Source organism: Taudactylus pleione, unplaced genomic scaffold (assembly GCF_031769625.1).
Source record: "Taudactylus pleione unplaced genomic scaffold, aTauple2 ptg000386l, whole genome shotgun sequence".
Lineage (NCBI taxonomy): Eukaryota > Metazoa > Chordata > Amphibia > Anura > Myobatrachidae > Taudactylus > Taudactylus pleione.
Window position 1 is genome coordinate 6,325,630 of NW_028284787.1, and position 19,414 is coordinate 6,345,043.

The 19,414-nt window shown below is 43.2% G+C and overlaps 2 protein-coding genes across 5 annotated transcripts in view; one reads left to right on the forward strand and one right to left on the reverse strand.

The window, feature by feature from the left end:
- ERP44 (endoplasmic reticulum protein 44) overlaps positions 1–3,420 on the forward strand; it is an 88,405-nt gene extending 84,985 nt beyond the window's left edge. The window contains exon 12 of the mRNA XM_088445685.1: positions 2,996–3,420. Within this exon, the coding sequence (XP_088301811.1) occupies positions 2,996–3,100 (105 nt within the window). The 3' untranslated portion in view covers positions 3,101–3,420. The remainder of the gene's footprint in view (positions 1–2,995) is intronic.
- Positions 1–19,414, reverse strand: part of STX17 (syntaxin 17) — a 328,399-nt gene that overhangs the window by 97,200 nt on the left and 211,785 nt on the right. The gene's annotated exons all lie outside the window — the stretch shown is intronic.

Here is a 19,414-nt window from a genome sequence, read left to right on the forward strand (position 1 = left end):
CCAAATATAGCAATACACTTATTGAAATTAGAGCAATAATTCTCTACTATGTCTGCAGTAAATGCGTCAATTACGAGTTCCAATACTCTGTGTAGGTCAGCATGCATCAACTTTGTTGTTTACCAGAATCTTGTATAATCAGCACTTATTTTCAATCCTCTCAAGTACAAATAGTCCTTCAGCAGTACCAAATTCCATATGCCCCAAAATGTTTTAAATACAGTCGCTGTGGCATAAGGTTATATTCTCATTGGGGACATAGATGGATGTTCCAAAATGCAGAAATACAATATCAGCCAAATTTAACATTGCTCGTTTAGAAATGATTATAGCATATAGAGCAGGGCATGTTATTGCACACCCAAGGTTTATCACATTTCATTCCTCTGTGTTTATCAACATTTGCAGTCTGATACTACAGGTTGGGTCTCCCATATCCAAATATTCCGAAATCCGGAATATTTTTGGCATGACTGAGATAATGAAACCTTTGATTTCTGATGGTTCAATGTACACAAACTTTGTCTAAGGCACAAATTATTAAAAATATTGTATAAAATAACCTTCAGATTGTGTGTGTATGAAACATAAGTGAATTTAATTTCTCTACACAAACTTTGTTTAAGCCACAAAATTATTGAATATATTGTATAAAATTACCTGCAGGCTGTGTGTATAAGGTGTATATAACACATAAATGCATTCTGTGTGTATATTTGGGTCCTATTCCCAAGATATTTCATTAAGGTATACAACTATTCCAAAATACAGAATATTCCGTTATCTAAAATACACCTGGTCCCAAGCATTTTGGATATGGGAGACTCAACCTGTATTAGTAAACACACATGTATGTATCCCTGGGCTGTAACAATTCATCCTTCTGTATTAGTCATCATTTGTGGCCTGAGACAACTGGTAGATACACATAAATGTATATATAATATAAAATACATAAATTCTCTTCAATTAATAGTGATTCCAGAAGAGTAATATATTGCAGGAATTTGAGTTCTCTCAACAGTATTATGGAAAGGGTTCAGCAGGTTAATAGATTTGCACAGAAAGGTTGGCGAATAAATAGAAAATACTCCTTTGATTTGTGTAAAATTGGCAGCTGCTGCTTGCTGTGTGCCAGGGATTAATACAGCTAGTGAGCGTACTGGTGAAGGGATATGAGTAAGTGAAAGGGCATCTGCTGTTACTGTCTTATGCTGATATAGGTATCACTAATGTAGCGAGATGGTGCATGCTGCTTCTCTCCATGTGCCAGGCATTTGTAAGAGGAGTGAGCGGTGCCACATCCCTTATAGTGTTACTTAAAGTAGAAGCAGTAATGTATGTGTCCCTTTCCCTTTAAGGTGGGTGGACTTTGGTGCCCGTAGGTATTGCAAGGTCAGATAGCCCACTGCTGGTACTTGACACAATTGTGCCCCAGGGATGTGTTAATCTGTTTCCTGCATGAAAAAGATTATTTGGGGTCTACTAAAACCCTAATCTTTTCAGCCACAGCTCTCCTAGTATAGCATAGGTGACTGTCACACATCTAGTAATATGGTATCAAGTGTAACAAATGCTTTACCAAAAAGAACATTAAAAAAAAGTGGAAAAAGCTGCACAAACACATTTTACACTTTAATTTTCCATGGCCCAAAATATATACAGGTTGAGTCTCCCATATCCAAAATGCTTGGGACCAGGGGTATTTTGGATAACAGAATATTCCGTATTTTGGAATATTTGCATATCATAATGAAATATCTTGGGAATGAGACCCCAAAATACACACAGAATGCATTTATGTGTTATATACACCTTATACATACAGCCTGCAGGTCATTTTATACAATATTTTCAATAATTTTGTGGCTCAAGCAAAGTTTGTGTACAGAAATGAAATTCATTTATGTTTCATATACACCTTATACACATAGCCTGAAGGTAATTTTATACAATAGTTTTAATAATTTGTGCCTTAGAAAAAGTTTGTGTACATTGAACCATCAAAAATCAAAGATTTCATTATTTCAGTCCTTCCAAAATAATTCTGTATTTCGGAATATTCCGTATTTCGGAATATTTGGATATGGGAGACTCAACCTGTACCAACCATTCCCATATATTGCGCATAGTATTTACACCTTAGTCATAGAATAACATAAAAGATCCTGAAAAGTATATTCCCCTCCCTCCTGTACACTGCCCAAAATGTAAAGCTATTTCCTGAACTATGTTGCCAAAAGTAAAATTCTTTCCTGCAAAACAAATGTATAACATTAGATTTAATTAGATTTACACTAGAGCAGGGGTTCCCAAACACGGTCCTCAAGGCTCCCCAACAGTTCAGGTTTTAGAGAGCTCCATGGTTGAGCACAGGTGGCTTAATTAGTACCTCAGTCAATTTGATTTAACCACCTGTGCTTAACCATAGATATGTCTAAAACCTGAAGTGTTGGGGAGCCTTGAGTAATATTTAAAAAGTGACCTCAAGAGGAGAATCTTGCATTGGACAACTGGCAGCAGAAAGGTTAGTTGGGTATGTATACATGGTAGACCACAGGTTCTCAAACTCTGTCCTCAGGACCCCAAACGGTGCATGTTTTCCAGGTCTCCACACTAAATCAAGTGAAATAATTAGATCCACCTGTGGACCTATTAAAATTTGTCAGTGAGTAATGATTACACCTGTGCACCTGCTGGGTGACCTGCAAAACATGACCTGTGTGGGGTCCTGAGGACCGAGTTTGAGAACCACTGTGGTAGACCAATACTGACATATAATTGGAATCTACTTAATTTCTAAATAAAACCAATGGGATTTTCCCCATTTTTACTGCGCACACCATTCTATCACATGTATCATCTGTATTATTATGGGATTATGCATCCTGTTAATTTTAAATGCAGTACAAAATGTTTATTAATGTCTTGCAAATGATAACATTTTTTACTCATATAGTTACATGACTGTCACTCTCTCTATCTTTTACTACAGCAAACTCAAGATTTGGCAAGTAGTCCTCCCGAGAGCTCTTTCCAGAAATTAGCCCCGAGTGAATATAGGTACACCATACTGAATAGGGATCGAGATGAGCTTTAATCGAATAGAACTGCAATGGAAGCCTTAAAAACAATATATGATGACGTTCAGTACGATTTAAAAAAGAAAAATTAGCCTATATTTTCATAATTGTATTTTTTATTTGGGATTAACAAACAGTAATGAATGGTTTATTTTTATTTGCTCCCACTGTTTGTAAATATGTCTGTTTAGTGGTTTCTGTACAATCTTTTAAATGAAAAGTAAGAAAATATACTTCTCTAAAAGGAGCTGTCCTGTATAATAACTCATACAAAAGTGTATAGACAATATACAAAAGTTGTTAAATTGCACTTCCCTCATTAAATTGGATTTTTGGATGTTTTTTGTGATGTTGATGCCTTTATTTCAGTTCCTAAAATAAAAATGGAAACCATATGTGTAGAATGTATTTCCATACACTGTGGGTCTGATTCAGCGCTGAACTTAGATTCCCGATGTTTGGAAATCTGCGCAGGACCCATTCTGTGAGTGTGCAGAATGGTTCCTGCTAACTTGCTCGCAGACTGTCAGTGATTGACAGTCTGCTGCCATTTGTGGGGGGGCGCAATGCCCTCCATTTCCCAAAACGGAGGCGTGATGCTGCCTTTGCGGGGGACGGAAGAAGCTAGGATATACCTTTCCTGACAGATTTCCTAGCCTCTGTCACCGCAGCCGGCCGATGTTCTGCAGATTATCTGATGCTGCGTTGGACAATGCAGCTCGGTTAAGTAATGCACAGGGGGCGTGATGCCTCCTTCTGCATTACCATATCTGCAAGCATCGCAACTGCAAAGCGGCCTGCGTGCATACATCATATCTATAGCCTGCGTTCAGCTTTGCAATTACGATCCTTGCAGAATCAGGCCCCGTGAATGGTGGTTTGTTTACTGAGAGGTGTGAATTTTCTATTTCCATAAATAAATGGTGATAAATGTATTTACAAACCCAAGCCCCACTAAAATATATAATGATCCCTTTATATATCCTTACCACAATGATAGAAGATATATATTCTGTGGATGATGGATGTTTGGGGTTGGGTATGAGATCCTGGTGGTCGGGATGCCGCTGGTCAGAATTCAGATAGCAGTAGGTAAGTATACTACAACTAACCCTCCCCGGTGCCTAACCCTAACCTCCCCCTCCACGCACCCAAACCTATCCCTCCCCCTAGTGCCTAACCCCTAAACCTAATCCCCAATACTTACCTTTGGGATGCCGGCTGTCGAGTTACTGGAGCCAGGATCCCGACGCAGTCGGGATGCCGGCGCCGGTATCTAGACCGTAGGATTCTTCACGCCAGGATGCTGACTACATCCCGTATGTGTGTGTTAAAAGTACACCTGTGACTTGTACAAATTAGTGGACGTGAATCCAGGGAATTTAAATACTATTTTTGGTAATTAAGATTTCTCCTTCATCCACTAAGGGGACACTGGAGCCTCAGTACAATGGGGTATAGAAGTGGGTTAACCGGGAGCTGGCACATTTAATAAAAAATTTTGAATGGTGGCTAGCTCCTCCCCCTCTATACCCCATCCCAGGTCAGTCTAAAAATTGTGCCCTGGGAGCTGGACCTAGGCTCTTTTAGGCACACTATATAGATCTACAAGCAAAATCCTAATGAGGATACAGACAGGCAGCCCACTGCCCCTGCCTGTCTGCACCGCTGGAGCTGCTGGGGAGACCTCAACGCTACTGCCTGCGGTCTGCGCTGAGGTCTCCAGCTACAGAGACCTCAGTCTCTGGGGAGCCCTAGACGCGCTGCATGCGGCGCACGTCACGGGCTTCCCTCAGCACAAACCCCGCCGCCGGCAGCATTGGAAGCTTTAAGGTCAGTGCGTCCTGGCTCCCTGACTAGCGGGAGAGCCAGGACTTCAGGTGGGTAATCAGGAGAGCAGCAGCCGCTAGTGTTGTGAAGGCGCCATAGCGGAGGGGGCGGAGCTTAAGTCGGACTTCTGCTCCTGCCTCCCAGCAACCCCAGCGCTTCTTCAAGGACACTGGGGAGCCATTTTAGAAGCAGGGCTGCTCGTGGAGGCTGCACAGACGGCTAAATAAGGCCATTAAGGGGTGTTTTTTTTTTTTTTTTGTGTGTGTTTACAGCTCTATTAATTAGAGCTGCATAGGGTGCATAGCAGATCTCCCTCTCCGCCCCCCCCTTCTATGTCTCTGTATCTGTCCTATCACCTACTGTGTGTGTGTGGTGTGTGTGACAGAGTGCTGCAGCATGGCTTCCAAGGGATCTAAAGCTGCACAAAAATCCTTCTCATGGGAAAAAGTGTGCAGAGAAGTTCACACAAGAACAATCTAACTCTTCTCTGCTGTGTGACAAGTGTGTATCTCAGCCTCAGCCTGCTGACACACCATCCCAACCGTTATGGTCTGATCAAATAACATCTGTTATATCAAAACTGTCTGATGAGCTTGAAGCAGCTCGCAGAGACAGGGAGGTGATCAGACAGAGATCACCTGAACCAGATTGGGCACGTTCTTTAGCCAAATCTGTGGGGGAACTTACTAAAGTTATGTCCCAGGCCCCCCCTACTGCCTCGTCATATAATGTCCCTAATAAGAGACTTATCCTGAATCCCTTACATTGGGATGATTCGGATGACGAGGAGGTGCAGGAGCCTGAAGAGGGCGAGGTTCAAGAAGAGGTTCAGTTTCCTGATGAGTCAGAACCTATTTCTCAGGGCGTAGATGCATTAATCACTGCAGTACGCCAGGCCTTTTATAGAAGACTCGCATTTCCATCAGATAGTAGGAAATTATGCGAAGAGGTGACTTCTAAAGAGTCTATTTTTGGTAAGAGATTTAGACAGGCTGTCACTTTCCCAGCTTCAGAGGAGTTGGATGATATCCTAACCTCAGCGTAGAAACACCCTGATAGGAAGTTTCAAATCTCTAAGAAAGTTTTATCTTATTATCCTCAGTGTCCTGTCTTTCTAAAAAGACAGTGCTTCCTGTGCTGGGGGCGGTTTCCTTAAAGGAGTCCTCCGACAGAAAGCTCGAAAACACGCTAAAATCCATATATACAGTGGCAGGAGTATCACTGCGTCCAGCACTGGTTAGCTCTTTGGTAAATAAGGCTGTCGAAGCCTGGGCTACACAGCTTGCTGAAGGTCTCAGGACCGGAACGCAGACTGAAGATCTTATTCAGCTGGCCGAACAGATTGCAGAATCAGCCGCTTTCCTTGCGGAAGCTTCTAAGTACATATGTAGTCTTTCTGCTAGATCTTCGGCTTTAGCTGTATCAGCCACAAGAGCCCTTTGGCTGCGTCTATGGCACGCAGATGCAGAGTCCAAGAGAGCAGTAGAAGCTCTTCCTTTTACCGGGGAGGTTCTTTTTGGGACGGAGTTAGATAAGTGGATCTCACCGGCTACTGGTGGGAAATCCACTTACCTACCATCTGCGGCTCCCCCTCCTAGACGACCTACAGCAGGACCTTCCTTTCGGCCCTTTCGTGCCCGCGGTAGGTTTAGAGGACGCTCCAGGGGAGCTCCGGCTTTCTCCCGCGGGTCTAGAGGCCGAGGTGGAACTGCGACATCCTCTACATCTGGGTCCCAGCAGGACAAGGCTGCATCAAAACCCTCCGCATGACTCTCTCCTTTCTCAGTTGGGGGATCACAGGGTGGAAGCTCGTCTTCTACACTTCAGGGAAGTGTGGATCAAGTCTTGCCAGGATGCTTGGGTCAGGGACATCATTACCCACGGTCTGAAGTTGGACTTCAGAATAGATGCGCCTTCTCGTTTTTTTCACAACTGGTTTACCACTGGCATCAGAAAAGCGAGTGGTTATTCTAGAAGCAACACAGAAGCTGTTATTGTCCCAGGTGGTAGTGAAGGTTCCGACCCATCAGAGAGGTCAGGGTTTTTATTCCAGCTTGTTTATGGTGCCCAAGCCGGGCGGCTCTATGAGACCCATTCTCAATCTCAGGGATCTAAACCCTTATCTTCGAACCTTCAAGTTCAAGATGGAGTCTCTCCAATCTGTTATAGCAGGACTCGAGAAAGACGAGTTTCTTGTGTCCTTAGACATAAAGGATGCTTATCCCCATCTGGCCTCCTCATCAGGCCTTTCTTTGCTTTGCGGTCCTAGACTTGCATTTGCAATTTCAGGCCCTACCTTTCGGTCTTTCGTCGGCACCAAGAGTGTTCACAAAGGTCATGGCCGTCATGATGGCTCTGCTGCGGCTTCAGGGGGTAGTCATTGTTCCATACCTAGACAACCTCCTGACCAAGGCCCTGTCAGTAGCTTGATTGTTAATAGACATTCACTTAACCCAGAATCTTCTCTTGCAACACGGGTGGATTCTAAATTTAAAAAATCCTCCCTGACTCCGACACAACGTCTGCTATTCCTGGGCATGATATTGGACACAGTGGAACAAAAGGTATTTCTGCCCCAGGACAAGGTCTCTTCCATTCAAAACATGGTGCGCCTGATTCTGCGACATCACAGAGTATCAGTACATCTCTGTATCCGCCTGGTAGGAAAGACTGTGGCGACCTTCGAGGCAATTCAATATGCGAGATTTCATGCCCGCCCCTTTTCAGTTGGACCTTCTTTCCCAGTGGTCAGGATCCCACCCATTTCTCCACCAGCGAGTCCTCTTGTCTCCCCAGACGAGAACATCTCTCATTTGGTGGTTTAATCCCTCGCACCTGCTGACAGGACGACGGTTCGCAGTATGGGATTGGATTCTCCTCACCACAGACGCAAGTCTAAGAGGGTGGGGAGCAGTGACCCAGGGAAAACATTTTCAGGGGCCCTGGACTCAGAGGGAGGCAGGTCTGCCCATAAATATTTTAGAGTTAAGAGCAGTATTTTATGCTCTCCAGCTGGCGCATCCTCTGTTGCAAGGTCAGGCAATCAGAGTACAGTCGGACAATGCCACAGCAGTCGCTTATATAAACAGACAAGGCGGCACCAAAAGCAGAGCCGCCATGAGGGAAGTAAGCAGAATCCTGCTTTGGGCAGAGGAATTCGTAGTGGCGATCTCTGCTATCTTCATCCCAGGAGTGGAAAACTGGGAGGCCGATTATCTCTGTCGGCAGGACATTCATACGGGGGAATGGTCGCTCAATCCTCAGGTATTTCACCAACTAACTCTCAGGTGGGGTCGCCCACCGGCCGATCTCATAGCATCGAGGATGAACCACAAATTACCAATTTACTGTTCCCGGACCAGGGACCCACAGGCAGCAGCAGTGGATGCACTGACAACACCGTGGAGGTTCCACTACGTATACTTATTCCCTCCTTTCCCGCTAATTCCTCGCTTCAGAGAATCAAGCGCGAGAATGTCAGAGTGCTATTTATAGCACCAGATTGGCCCAGATGAGCGTGGTACTCGCAGATAAAGAATCTGTTGGTAGACGAGCAGTAGCCACTTCCTCTACAAGACGACCTCCTTCAGGGGCCGCTTATTTATCAAAACTTAAGACGGCTTCGTTTGACGGCATGGCTACTGAAAGGGCCATTCTCAGAAAGAAAGGAATATCATCAGGTGTAATTCCTACCATGATTAGGGCTCGCGTTATCCATTTTCTTTCAGAGAAAATTGGCCTTATTGCCGGTTATCCAGACTTTTCTCCAAGGAGTAGTCAGGCTTCAACCTCCTTTTGTGCCTCCTGCAGCACCATGGGACTTAGACTTGGTATTGGCTTTTCTCCAGTCTGAAACCTTCAAGCCCCTACAGAGGGTGGAGATAAAGTACTTAACTTGGAACTTTTGGCACTCTCCTCAGCGAGGCTTGTGTCTGAACTGGGTGCTTTATCATGCTACATTCCTTATCTCATTTTCCACAAAGATAGGGCAGAATTACGCACACAAAAATCCTTCCTTTGTTGTATCTGCCTTTTCATATAAATCAACCAATTGTGGTCCCTGTGTTTAAGGATGAGTGTCCAGCTTCTAAATCCTTAGACTTAGTCAGAGCGCTCCGGATTTATGTTGACAGGACTGCTTCGCTCCGTAAATTGGATGTTTTGTTTGTTCGGTTTGATTTGGCCTGAGCACGTTGTCCGGCTTCCAAACAAACTATTTCCAGATGGATACATCTGGCTATCAGACAGGCTTATGTGGTGGCTTACAGACAACCACCGGCTTCCATTACAGCGCATTCTACGCGCTCGGTAGGACCTTCATGGGCGGCTGCTTGTGGGGTTTCTTTAAACCAGCTTTGTCGAGCAGCCACTTGGTCCGGCAAGCACACGTTTCTAAGATTCTACCGTTTTGATACTTTTGCGGCCTCCGCTTCAGAGTTTGGCCGTGCAGTTTTGCAGGGTTCTCAGCGCTCTCCCACCCGGGATGTGAGCTCTGGGACGTCCACGTTGTACTGAGGCTCCAGTGTCCCCCTAGTGGATGACGGAGAAATTAGGATTTTGGTACTTACCGATAAATCCCTTTCTCCGATTCCACAGGGGACACTGGACACCACCCTGCGCTGCTCTACCTGCATTTGTTACTATTTTCCAGATTCAGACTGTTGTTTATGTTCCTGTTGTCTGATTGGAATGTTGGTTTGTCTTTTATGAAACTTCTTTATATATGAATGCTGTGGCTTCTCTGTCTCCTTCTCCTTACATTCCAGCTCTCCTCTGGCACAGTTGTTTTGTTTATGAACTGGGGGGGGGTAAAAAGGGGAAGAGCTAGCCACCATTCACCATTCACATTTTTTTATTAAAGGTGCCAGCTCCCGGTTAACCCACTTCTATACCCCATTGTACTGAGGCTCCAGTGTCCCCTGTGGAATCTGAGAAAGGGATTTATCGGTAGTACCAGAATTCTAATTTAAAAAAATGTCCAACATATGCCTTGCCGACTCCTTCCAGTTACATACATAGGTGACAACTATAAAGGTGTTCCCACTGTCATCTCCTTGTTCATAACCAGGAACTTTAGACATTCCAACATATTATCTGGGCGGTGACTCACACCACACCCAAACACTCATGTTTTCTCACACACAACACTGCCACAAATCTCCAAAACACAAAGCAAGAGAGACATTATCTAACACAAGAATACAAGTTTGAACATAAAATATTACATTCAGAATAACTGATTAGCGTGGAGTTGATAAGTACAAGACAGCCTACTGTAGTAAAAGAGGTATGCCAGCCTCAAATAAACAAGAAAAGAGTAATTAAACTACGCTGGTAGTCTGTCAGAACAACGGGTGATCAAATTAAAAATGTAATAATAAAAATGCATACATATAAATAGTATGTAACAGTGTGGTACAAGTTACCATAGGAAAAAATGCATAATATCAGCACAGTGTACATACACCTTCTGATCTTGCTACACAATATTGTACCAATATAGTTGCATACAAATTGATACACAGAAACAAACTGGCTATAAATAGCCTAAAACAACATAAATAAAAAGTCCAGTGCACTATTGATTTCCATTCAGAAATATTAGATCCACTTAGTCTCTCTTATGTTCTCACCACCACATTAAATGGATTTAACCACAACAGCAGTATCATAGGTGGTCTTGTGAAATCTGACTCAATTTGGATATATATATCAAATGTTTGGCTCGCTCAACCAATCTAGGGATAATTCTTTGTTTCCCTTTAGCAGTTCGAGCTAAGCATAGCGGCAGAGACACTTTTACCTGGGTTCCCGGTCTAGTAGTAAGCTGCTGTGAAGTACAGATAGTGGCTAGTTTGCCTTGGGCCCGTGTGTCGTCTCCGTCTCCCTTGGTGAGGGAGGGTGGCAACACTGGCTATGCCCACATTCAACGTAAACAGCCGACCAGCTTTAGTGGAGAAGTAGCGGGCTGTTGGATGTTAGTCCCCGCTTGATACCGCAGCTGCAATAATGCAGTGTCCAAGTCGCACAGTGTATGCGTCACTATGGTTACCGTCAGGAGATGCATCCAGATTCGTTCTGCAAGAGCTGAGGATTTCAGTGATCAGTCCTGGGAGGTGGGTGGTTAGGCAGACACGCGTATTGCTGACAGTGACTGCTTCTAAAGATGCTGTAGCGCTAACATAGGACGCATGGTCAGACGGAGAATGTGCAAGCTTCAATGGTGCGACCTATGGCGCTGCAAGTGGCTGTCTTGGTAAATTCAGAATCTGTCCTGACAGTATAAAGACGCAGCCGCATCTGCTTCCATCTCTGAATTAGGCCCATAATGACTAGTAGTGTTGAAGAAAATTCTAATTTATTTTATGAAAATTCATAATTTAGGGAGTACAAAAGGGTATCCATATCTGCAATTGTGTAGTGTTACATATATGTATGTGTTAAGAAATGATAAATCTATTAACGCTATTGTATACATTTGTCTAATGAACTTTTGTACTAAGGGCCTGATTCAGAGCCGGACGCTATTTGCGGACGGTCATTCAGGAAAAGGGGGTGGATATTCAAATGAACCGTTCGCTCTTTGCGGTCTGTTCACGCCTCCATGTCTGAACGAGCGAACAAATCTTGCGGTCGTTTTTTGGATAACTACGCCCCCTGGCCGTTCGCATCCTACGTCATGTCCGCTATTTATTAGATTAATCGAGTACATCGACCAGCGTATGAACTGCTCGCTATTCTTGTGGTTGGTTTTTCCTACCACAATCTTGCGAGCAGTTCTGACTATAAAATAACCCAGTGATGTCGTCAATGACGCTGCTGTATTAATTATGCACACCCATAAAACGCCCGTTTTGACCTTTTAAGCACGCCTGCGTTCTGATCTCCACTCCCCGTTTTCAAGCACCTTCCCCTGTTACCACCCACATACGCCTCCTCCTCCTTTTCGGCTGCACTGACTGGTTCGCGCATGCGTATTACGATCCGTACGCATGCGCAGTTGGGCAAACATCGCTCGGAACGAATGGGCAGCCGCTTACGAGCGGCTCTGAATCAGGCCCTAAGTACCAAACAGAGGGCAAATATTTCTCAATTGTGGTTTCTTATTGAAGCCACTCGTCCACTCACACTTGGAGACTAAGAACACTCTTGGATGCGTGCTTGCTGGGCAGCACAACACTCATCATGGGTCACTCTGAGCAGAGGCTAGGCAGGTAAGTGGCATAGCTGGTGCTGATCCATTCTGGGCTGGTGCTCTGCTGTCTGCTGCATCCATCTGGGCTGGTGCTGATCAATCTGGGCTGGTGCTGTGCTGTGTCCTGGGCTGGTGCTGATCCATTCTGGGCTGGTGCTGTGTTGTCTGCTTGTCCATCTGGGCTGTTGCTGATCCATGTGGGCTGGTGCTGTGCTGTCTGTTGCGTCCATCCGGGCTGTTGCTGATCCATCTGGGCTGGTGCTGTGCTGTCTGCTGTGTCCATCTGGGCCCAAGTTCTGGACAGTCAAAAAAAAAAAAATGCAATACAAGGGTACTGTTTATAGCGCTACACCAAGCTATATCTGTGTATATGTCCTTTTTATTGAAGTCTTCAAAAATACACTCCCCGTATCACAGGTGGCTGCCAATATTCTCCTGAGAGACTGTTGCTGTATCGTTTCGAATAGTGGTAGATTTTTAAAAAGGAGGTGAGAAAAGGCGCTTTCTGGTGTAGTATTTTAGAAATATTTGAATATCGAAGATAATTGTTAAATATACTTGCATCAATTATTAAAAAGGCACATCAGGGGGGTCTTTATATGGAGCCATCATGTTATTAGTTCTCAATATGAATTCCAATAACAGCGGATAACTTTATCAAAGTACGCCTTAGAATTCTGAACAATCGCTTTGTCTCCGCTTGCTCCTCGCCGTGTATTCAATAGTGGAACATGTAGGTATACAGAAGGAATAGCGCTCTCAAAATGCAGTATTTTTTTAGATTTTAATGTGACACAAGAAACAAACAAAAAGACAACAAAGTTCTTACATTTAAGGTAGGTGGGTCTCTGGAGAGACAATAAGTATGAGATAACTGCACAGCACCTCAACGCGTTTTGTCACTTAGACCCAGCTCACTGGGTGGGACTTTGTCAGGAGGATGAAAGAAATGCTCACTATGAGCCCCTTTTATAGTGTAGAACTTAATGACAGGACCATCTACGATGTTTCCTGCAACAAACGCCAGGCAGCGCCATCTTGGATATCACTGCACATGCACGAGATCGGCAAATCTCGCGATAACCAAGGGGACACTTGATACTAATTATGCGTTGAACACCTGTGTAACCAGATGGACACAGTGAGCAAGCGCTTCTATTCCTATGTCCAAACTGGCTAATTATGCCCTCAAAATACAAAAGCGGGTGTTGTGTATTTCAACAATGTATTAGGATATGCCTAATGTTGGTGGCCATTTTATTGTAGCCCAGCAACCTATATGGGCAGCGCCATTTTCTTATAGATAAATACATACTGAAAGTCATGTATTATTCTGATAACATTAATAACAGTGCAGTTGGTAAATGATACATATAAGTTCTACATTTACAATAAATAGAGATAAAAACCAGATAGATTACACAATGAAACCTAAATAAAGTGCATAATATAAAGATACCCTAGATATAAAAAATGACTTATAATTAATAAGTCCAACACAATACATAAAATTCATTTAAATAAGAGCTATATAAAACATCAATTTAAAAATTAATCCAGAGATCAAAATCTGAGTCAAAGGGAAAACAGAGTCATCATTTTAAAAAGAATGTAATTTCATATGATTCGTTCAGTCCGTATGGACACATAGTATTTAAGGAGTATATCCAAAACATCTCCCTTTGGGAGAGTTTTTTCTCTCTATCTCCCCCTCTTGAGCCTAGCTGGACATGCTCTATTGCCTTACACTTTAAAAGTGAGGGGTCAGAATTATGATACTTCGAGAAGTGTTTTGGTACCAAATGGTTGTCAACCTTGTTTTTAATACCCCTTATGTGTTCCTGTATACGTAGCTTTAAAACGCTTAGTTTTGCCAATATATTTCAAATGGCATGGACATTCCAACTGGTATATAACCCAGGTAGTAACACAATTCATATGGTTCTTTATTTTGTACTCCTTAGTGTTATTAAAATTGTAAAGCCGATAAGTGTTTGGACTCACATATTTAAAGACATTGCACATATTGCACTTAAAAAAACCTTTTGAATTGCCAAGCCAGGATTTAATACTATTATCGATAGGTTTAAAGAGGCTTGGTGCCAGATAATCCTTTAGGGTACTAGCTCTTCTAAAGGCTATTTGTGGTTTTTCTGGCAGGAACGAACTCAGGACTGGATCGGTTTTCAAGATTTTCCAATATTTACTAAGAGTGTTCCTAATCTCCTTTTCTTTTTCATTATATTATGTCACAAAAATGACTTCATTTGGGGGGGCGTGGCTTGACTCAAAGGAGGCAGTCGAGTTCTCCTTGAGCTCCGGACCTCTATAGCTCCAGCGAGCCCCGGCAGCCTTTATTGCGGCTAAAAGAGCCCAGCACCTGCTCTCCCCCATACCCCTGCTTCTTGTACAGCCTATGCGGGTAGGGTCCGCAGAATCGGGGCGTGCTAGGCGCGCTCGCTGATTGCAGCCTACCTGCTTCCTCCTGAACCGGGGACTGGAGTCTGGAGACCAGCCGCAGCGGACCTCTGGCGGTAAATAGTAGTTATTGTGTCTAAACAACAGCGCAGCCGGGAGTTTAATGACTCAATGTGCAGTGAGTGTATAATAAAATAGTTTTTAATCTAAACACAGTGTGACAAAATATAAATAAGATAAAATACAATCACATATTACATATTAAAATGCATATATATACTGGTAGATAATTGCAGACTCCGGTGTGCAAAGAGTAAATACAGGTTGGATCTCAGATATGTTATTCACATCAACAGCTCGTCAGCTGGGGAGATGGTGTTTGTAGCAAAAAAATATCAAAGTAGTTCTGAGTTTTTGTTTTGCAACTTCTGTCCTGAATACAAAGTGTCAGATGGGTATAGGTGGATAGTGTCTCTCCTACCTTGTTTCCAAATGGTTCTTCGGCTGTCCTAGGTATATAACTACTCACCACACTTCCGTGTGGCTGCAGTGCTGTGAATACCGTCCGATCTTCTGGCTTCTCATCCTGTCCTCCGCCAGCGTCTCTGGGATGTACTGTCTTGCTTGGCGGGTGTTTACCGGCGGTGAGCATGCACGCTGATCCTCACCGGAAAGCTGGAGACGGGAGTCCGTGAAGCTAGTTGAGAGGGGGGTTTCCAACGCGTTTCACCCGCTTGTGCTTGTGCTCGTCAGGGCTGTGTAGGTGGTTGATGGTGGGGAAGCCTTTTATTCAGACGGATAATTGACTCTGCCTTAAGTACTTATATCTTATTTAGGTAATTGGTCCTTCTGCCAGATCCCGATTATTGCGGCGTTCATTTATATAAAAATTATGGAATAAATGACATGAGTATCCTTGCTAAGTTATTTTTGGTGATTAGAACTAAAAATTAGGTAAACATAAAAGAGGTGCATGAATGGACATAATATATTTTAGTGGACATCTGTAAACCTGCTATTCTGCGCAAATTAGAATAAAGCAGGTGACCTCTGCTTTAACAAACAACATGCATGAATGGATAAATGAATGTAAAGGAATTCATTATTGTGCTGGTGTTGTGGGAATAATTCAATCTAGCTCCCTCATTCTGGAATTATTAAATAAAATGAGTAGAATAAAAAGTTCCAATTGGGGAATATATAAATACAATATCTGAATTTATCTGGATTCTGTCGAATTGGTCTTCTTTCTTGGTTTGTTGATTTCTGGCTTTATGCCCCATATTTTATAGAAAGGGTACTGCATATTTTGATGTGTCTACATAACCAGATATTTATGAGTGGTCTCCCTCATTACTAATCTGGCCCGACCCTGCTTAGCTTCCAAATTCGGAAGTAGTTGGGCGTATCCAGGGTGGTATGTATGTAGGTATCATCTACAGTCCCAGACTTCCTCTTGGGGATTCAGTCCTTCAGAAATTCTGATAATTTGAAATCTATGTTGAGACCTCTTGGTGTAAGGGTTTTCATTTTATAGATCCAGCGGGTTTCTTCTTGGGACCTCTGGCGGTGTCTGGTCAGCGCATCCCTGTCTACGGGCACCTGAGCGCTCTCCGCTCCTCACCGCTGACCACGGGCCGCCTCTCTGGACCACCAACCCTTGCCTCCTTGCTGCTGTCTGGTCCTGTGCTCCTGATCTTGGGGACGGCTCCGGACAGACTCCTCAGCCTCCGGCAGCCATATTGGATTTTTTTTTTTTCTGTCCTCAGCAAATCTCAGCCTGGCTGCCAGTTTTACAGTGCCTTCTCAAATGGAGATACTCTGGAGAGTGATAGAGGGGTGGTGAGTCCCTGAAGGGAGACTATATAATTTTATTATAATAATATAATCCTGTTTTGCCTCCCCCTCTGCCCCCCCCTTTGCATCTGCATTGGTGCTGAAAATGTGGTCTTGACACCTGTTGGCCTTATCTCTGTACCTGGAACCCTGCATAATTAACAGCATATGCCCCTTTTCACATATCTCACAGGGTTAATATTTCTCACTTATTGTTGTCTGCTTCCTCCTGAAAGTTTTCACTCTGGTACTTGTATTTGCTATTTCTTATACACTGGTCCCCTCTTGTGGTATTTAGTGATTACTACATTAAGCTATGAAAGTGGCACTGGCTATTATATATTCATTATTTTTATTTAACTTTTTTTTTTTTTTTCTTTTCTTGTCTCTAACGATCCCTCTAAAGTGCACGAGCTAGAGATGTACACCTAATATTACCACTCAGCCTGCTTGGATCAATATTGTAGAACCCTGTGTCTTATTTTTCATACAGTACTTTTTTGTTTGTTTTTTGTTATTGTCTCATTATGTCGCAAAGAAGCAAAAAACCTCCACCGTTCACTGCAAATTTTTTCGGATCTAAATCTAAGGGCTCTCAGAGTTCTTCATTGCTTCCAGAATCCCCGTACTCTCCATGTTCGTCTGATGCTGGTATTGATCCCCAGATTCAAGCGGTTATGACGGGTTAGTTGGAGGGAGTCCAATCTGCATTCAAACAAGAACTATCTAAAGCCATAACAGAGTTTAAGTCAGAACCGACATCTCTCGGCAGCAGAACAGATGCTCTGGAGTCCAAATCAGATGACTTATGTCGTTCCCAATAACGCCTTGATACAGAACTCTCTAGACTTCATGACGAGATGGAGACACTCAAAGAAAGACAAGAAGACCAAGAGAATCGTTCTCGCCATAATAACTTACGTATCCATAACATAGCAGAATCAGTCCTTGGTTCTTCTTTAGCATCGTTTCTAAAATACTTTTTTCAACACATGGTGCCAACCCTTACAGATGTGACAGAGCCCATAGGGCACTTTGTTTGTCCGATGCCCTCTCCTACTCAACCACCTAGGGACGTCATTGTTCATTTTCATTACTTCCGTTCAAAGGAACGGATCTTGTCAGCTATCCGAGACTCTCCAGTGATTCCCTTCCAAGATATGCAGCTGCAGGTTTTTCAGGACCTGGCCCCTTCCGCTATTCAAAAACGGCGAGACCTTCAGCCGGTCACTAAGATTCTATGACAGCATCAAATTCATTATCGTTGGGGATTCCCTTTTATGCTTCAGGTCTCAGCAAATAACTCTATGCATAATGTTAAGACCCTTACTCGAGGTCAAGAATTACTAGCCAAGCTTAGTCTCCTCCCGACGCCAACCTCTGCTCCGGTAAGTGCTACACTTTCTCCCAAACCACAAGGCTCTCATCCTCAATTACCAGAGTGGACAAGGGTATCCCGACACCATTCTGAGAACTCTAATCCCACTTGAACTGTGAGGTTAATCTACGGTTGTTGAATTTCTCTATGATAGGGTTTAATTCCCTTGCACTGTAATTTTCTTACGTTACTTGGGAGGAACAGTCCTCTCTTTGGTTCTTTGCGAACATATGTTATTATTTCTATGTATATTCAGATTTATATGTTGTTTTTTTCTTGTTCCCCTGCCCTCTTGCCCTTACCTATCCCTCCCCTTTTTCCTTTCCCTGTTTTTCCTATTTATTTTATTTTTATTTAATTTTTTTCTTAATATTTACACAGGTTTATGATCCCTGTACTACAGGGATTTTTGTTTGATTTGGTTATTGCCGATCTTATATGTAAGGGTCCCGGCAGCCCTGACTCTATTAGACAGTTCTTCCGCTACCCCATGCTCCCTTTGATACTCTTGATAATTGTTATGTTGATTGATTTTATTGCGGTCCTTATTTGGGACCCAATTTACCAGGGTTTTTACCCAAATGGGTTTTCTGTTTCTTTTTCTTTCTGTTTCTTTTTTTTGTGGCTCTTCTTTGTTTCCCCCCCCCACATTTCTTTCCTTCCTGTTCCCAAGGATGGCTATACTTGGGCCAAATTTTTGACTCATTATATCTGTGTGTTATGCATATAGCATTTCTTTATATATTTTTCCATGTCTTTTAAATTGCTATCTATTAATGTGAATGGTCTTAACTCCTAAGAAGCATACTGTTTTCTTGGGGGCTTGTAGGAGGGAGAAGGCAGATATTGCATTCATACAAGAGACGCATTTTACGGGCCTGCATTCCCAGCTTCAAGGTAGGTGGTTCACCCAGACCTTCTTTGCTTCAGCGAATTGTAAAAAACGTGGGGTAGCCATTTTAATTCAGCGTAATGTCCCTTTTGTCCGTATTAAAACTGTGATAGACCCAGAGGGTCGATTCCTTATAGTGATCAGGACCATCCGTACTGAGATTTTCACCTTGGTGTCAGTGTATGCTCCTAATCAAGAGCAGCCCCAATTCTTTGATTCTCTGTTCCGGCGTATTAGCAGGGAGGCACAGGGCCATATTATTATGAGTGGAGATTTTAATACCATTTATTGATCCTCTGTTAGATAGATCTAACCCACCTGCAAACTCCTCCGGGATGTCTCTTCCTAGAGCTTCTCATACTCTCCTGGCTTCCCTTAAACATTATGGCCTTTGTGATTCCTGGTGTCTTAAACATCCCCATGCCAATGACTATACCCATTTTTCAGCCCCACATCAACATTATTCCAGGATAGATATGATACATATTTCCTCCTCTATTACCTCTATGGTTACAGAAGCCGGTATTTCCCCCTTTACATGGACAGACCATCCAGGTGTCTATATTCTTTTAGAAATACATCATTCCCCTCATAGAAAGCGTAATTGGTTCCTTGATGATTCCCTTTTACAACATCCCTCCGCTCTGCTAGAAATAAAATTGGCGATGACCCGCTATTTTGAGGAGAATACCTCCCCTGATATTTCCTCTAGTATCCTCTGGGAAGCCCATAAGGCTACTATACGGGGTTTTCTCATTTCAAAAACTTCAGCAGTTAGGAAA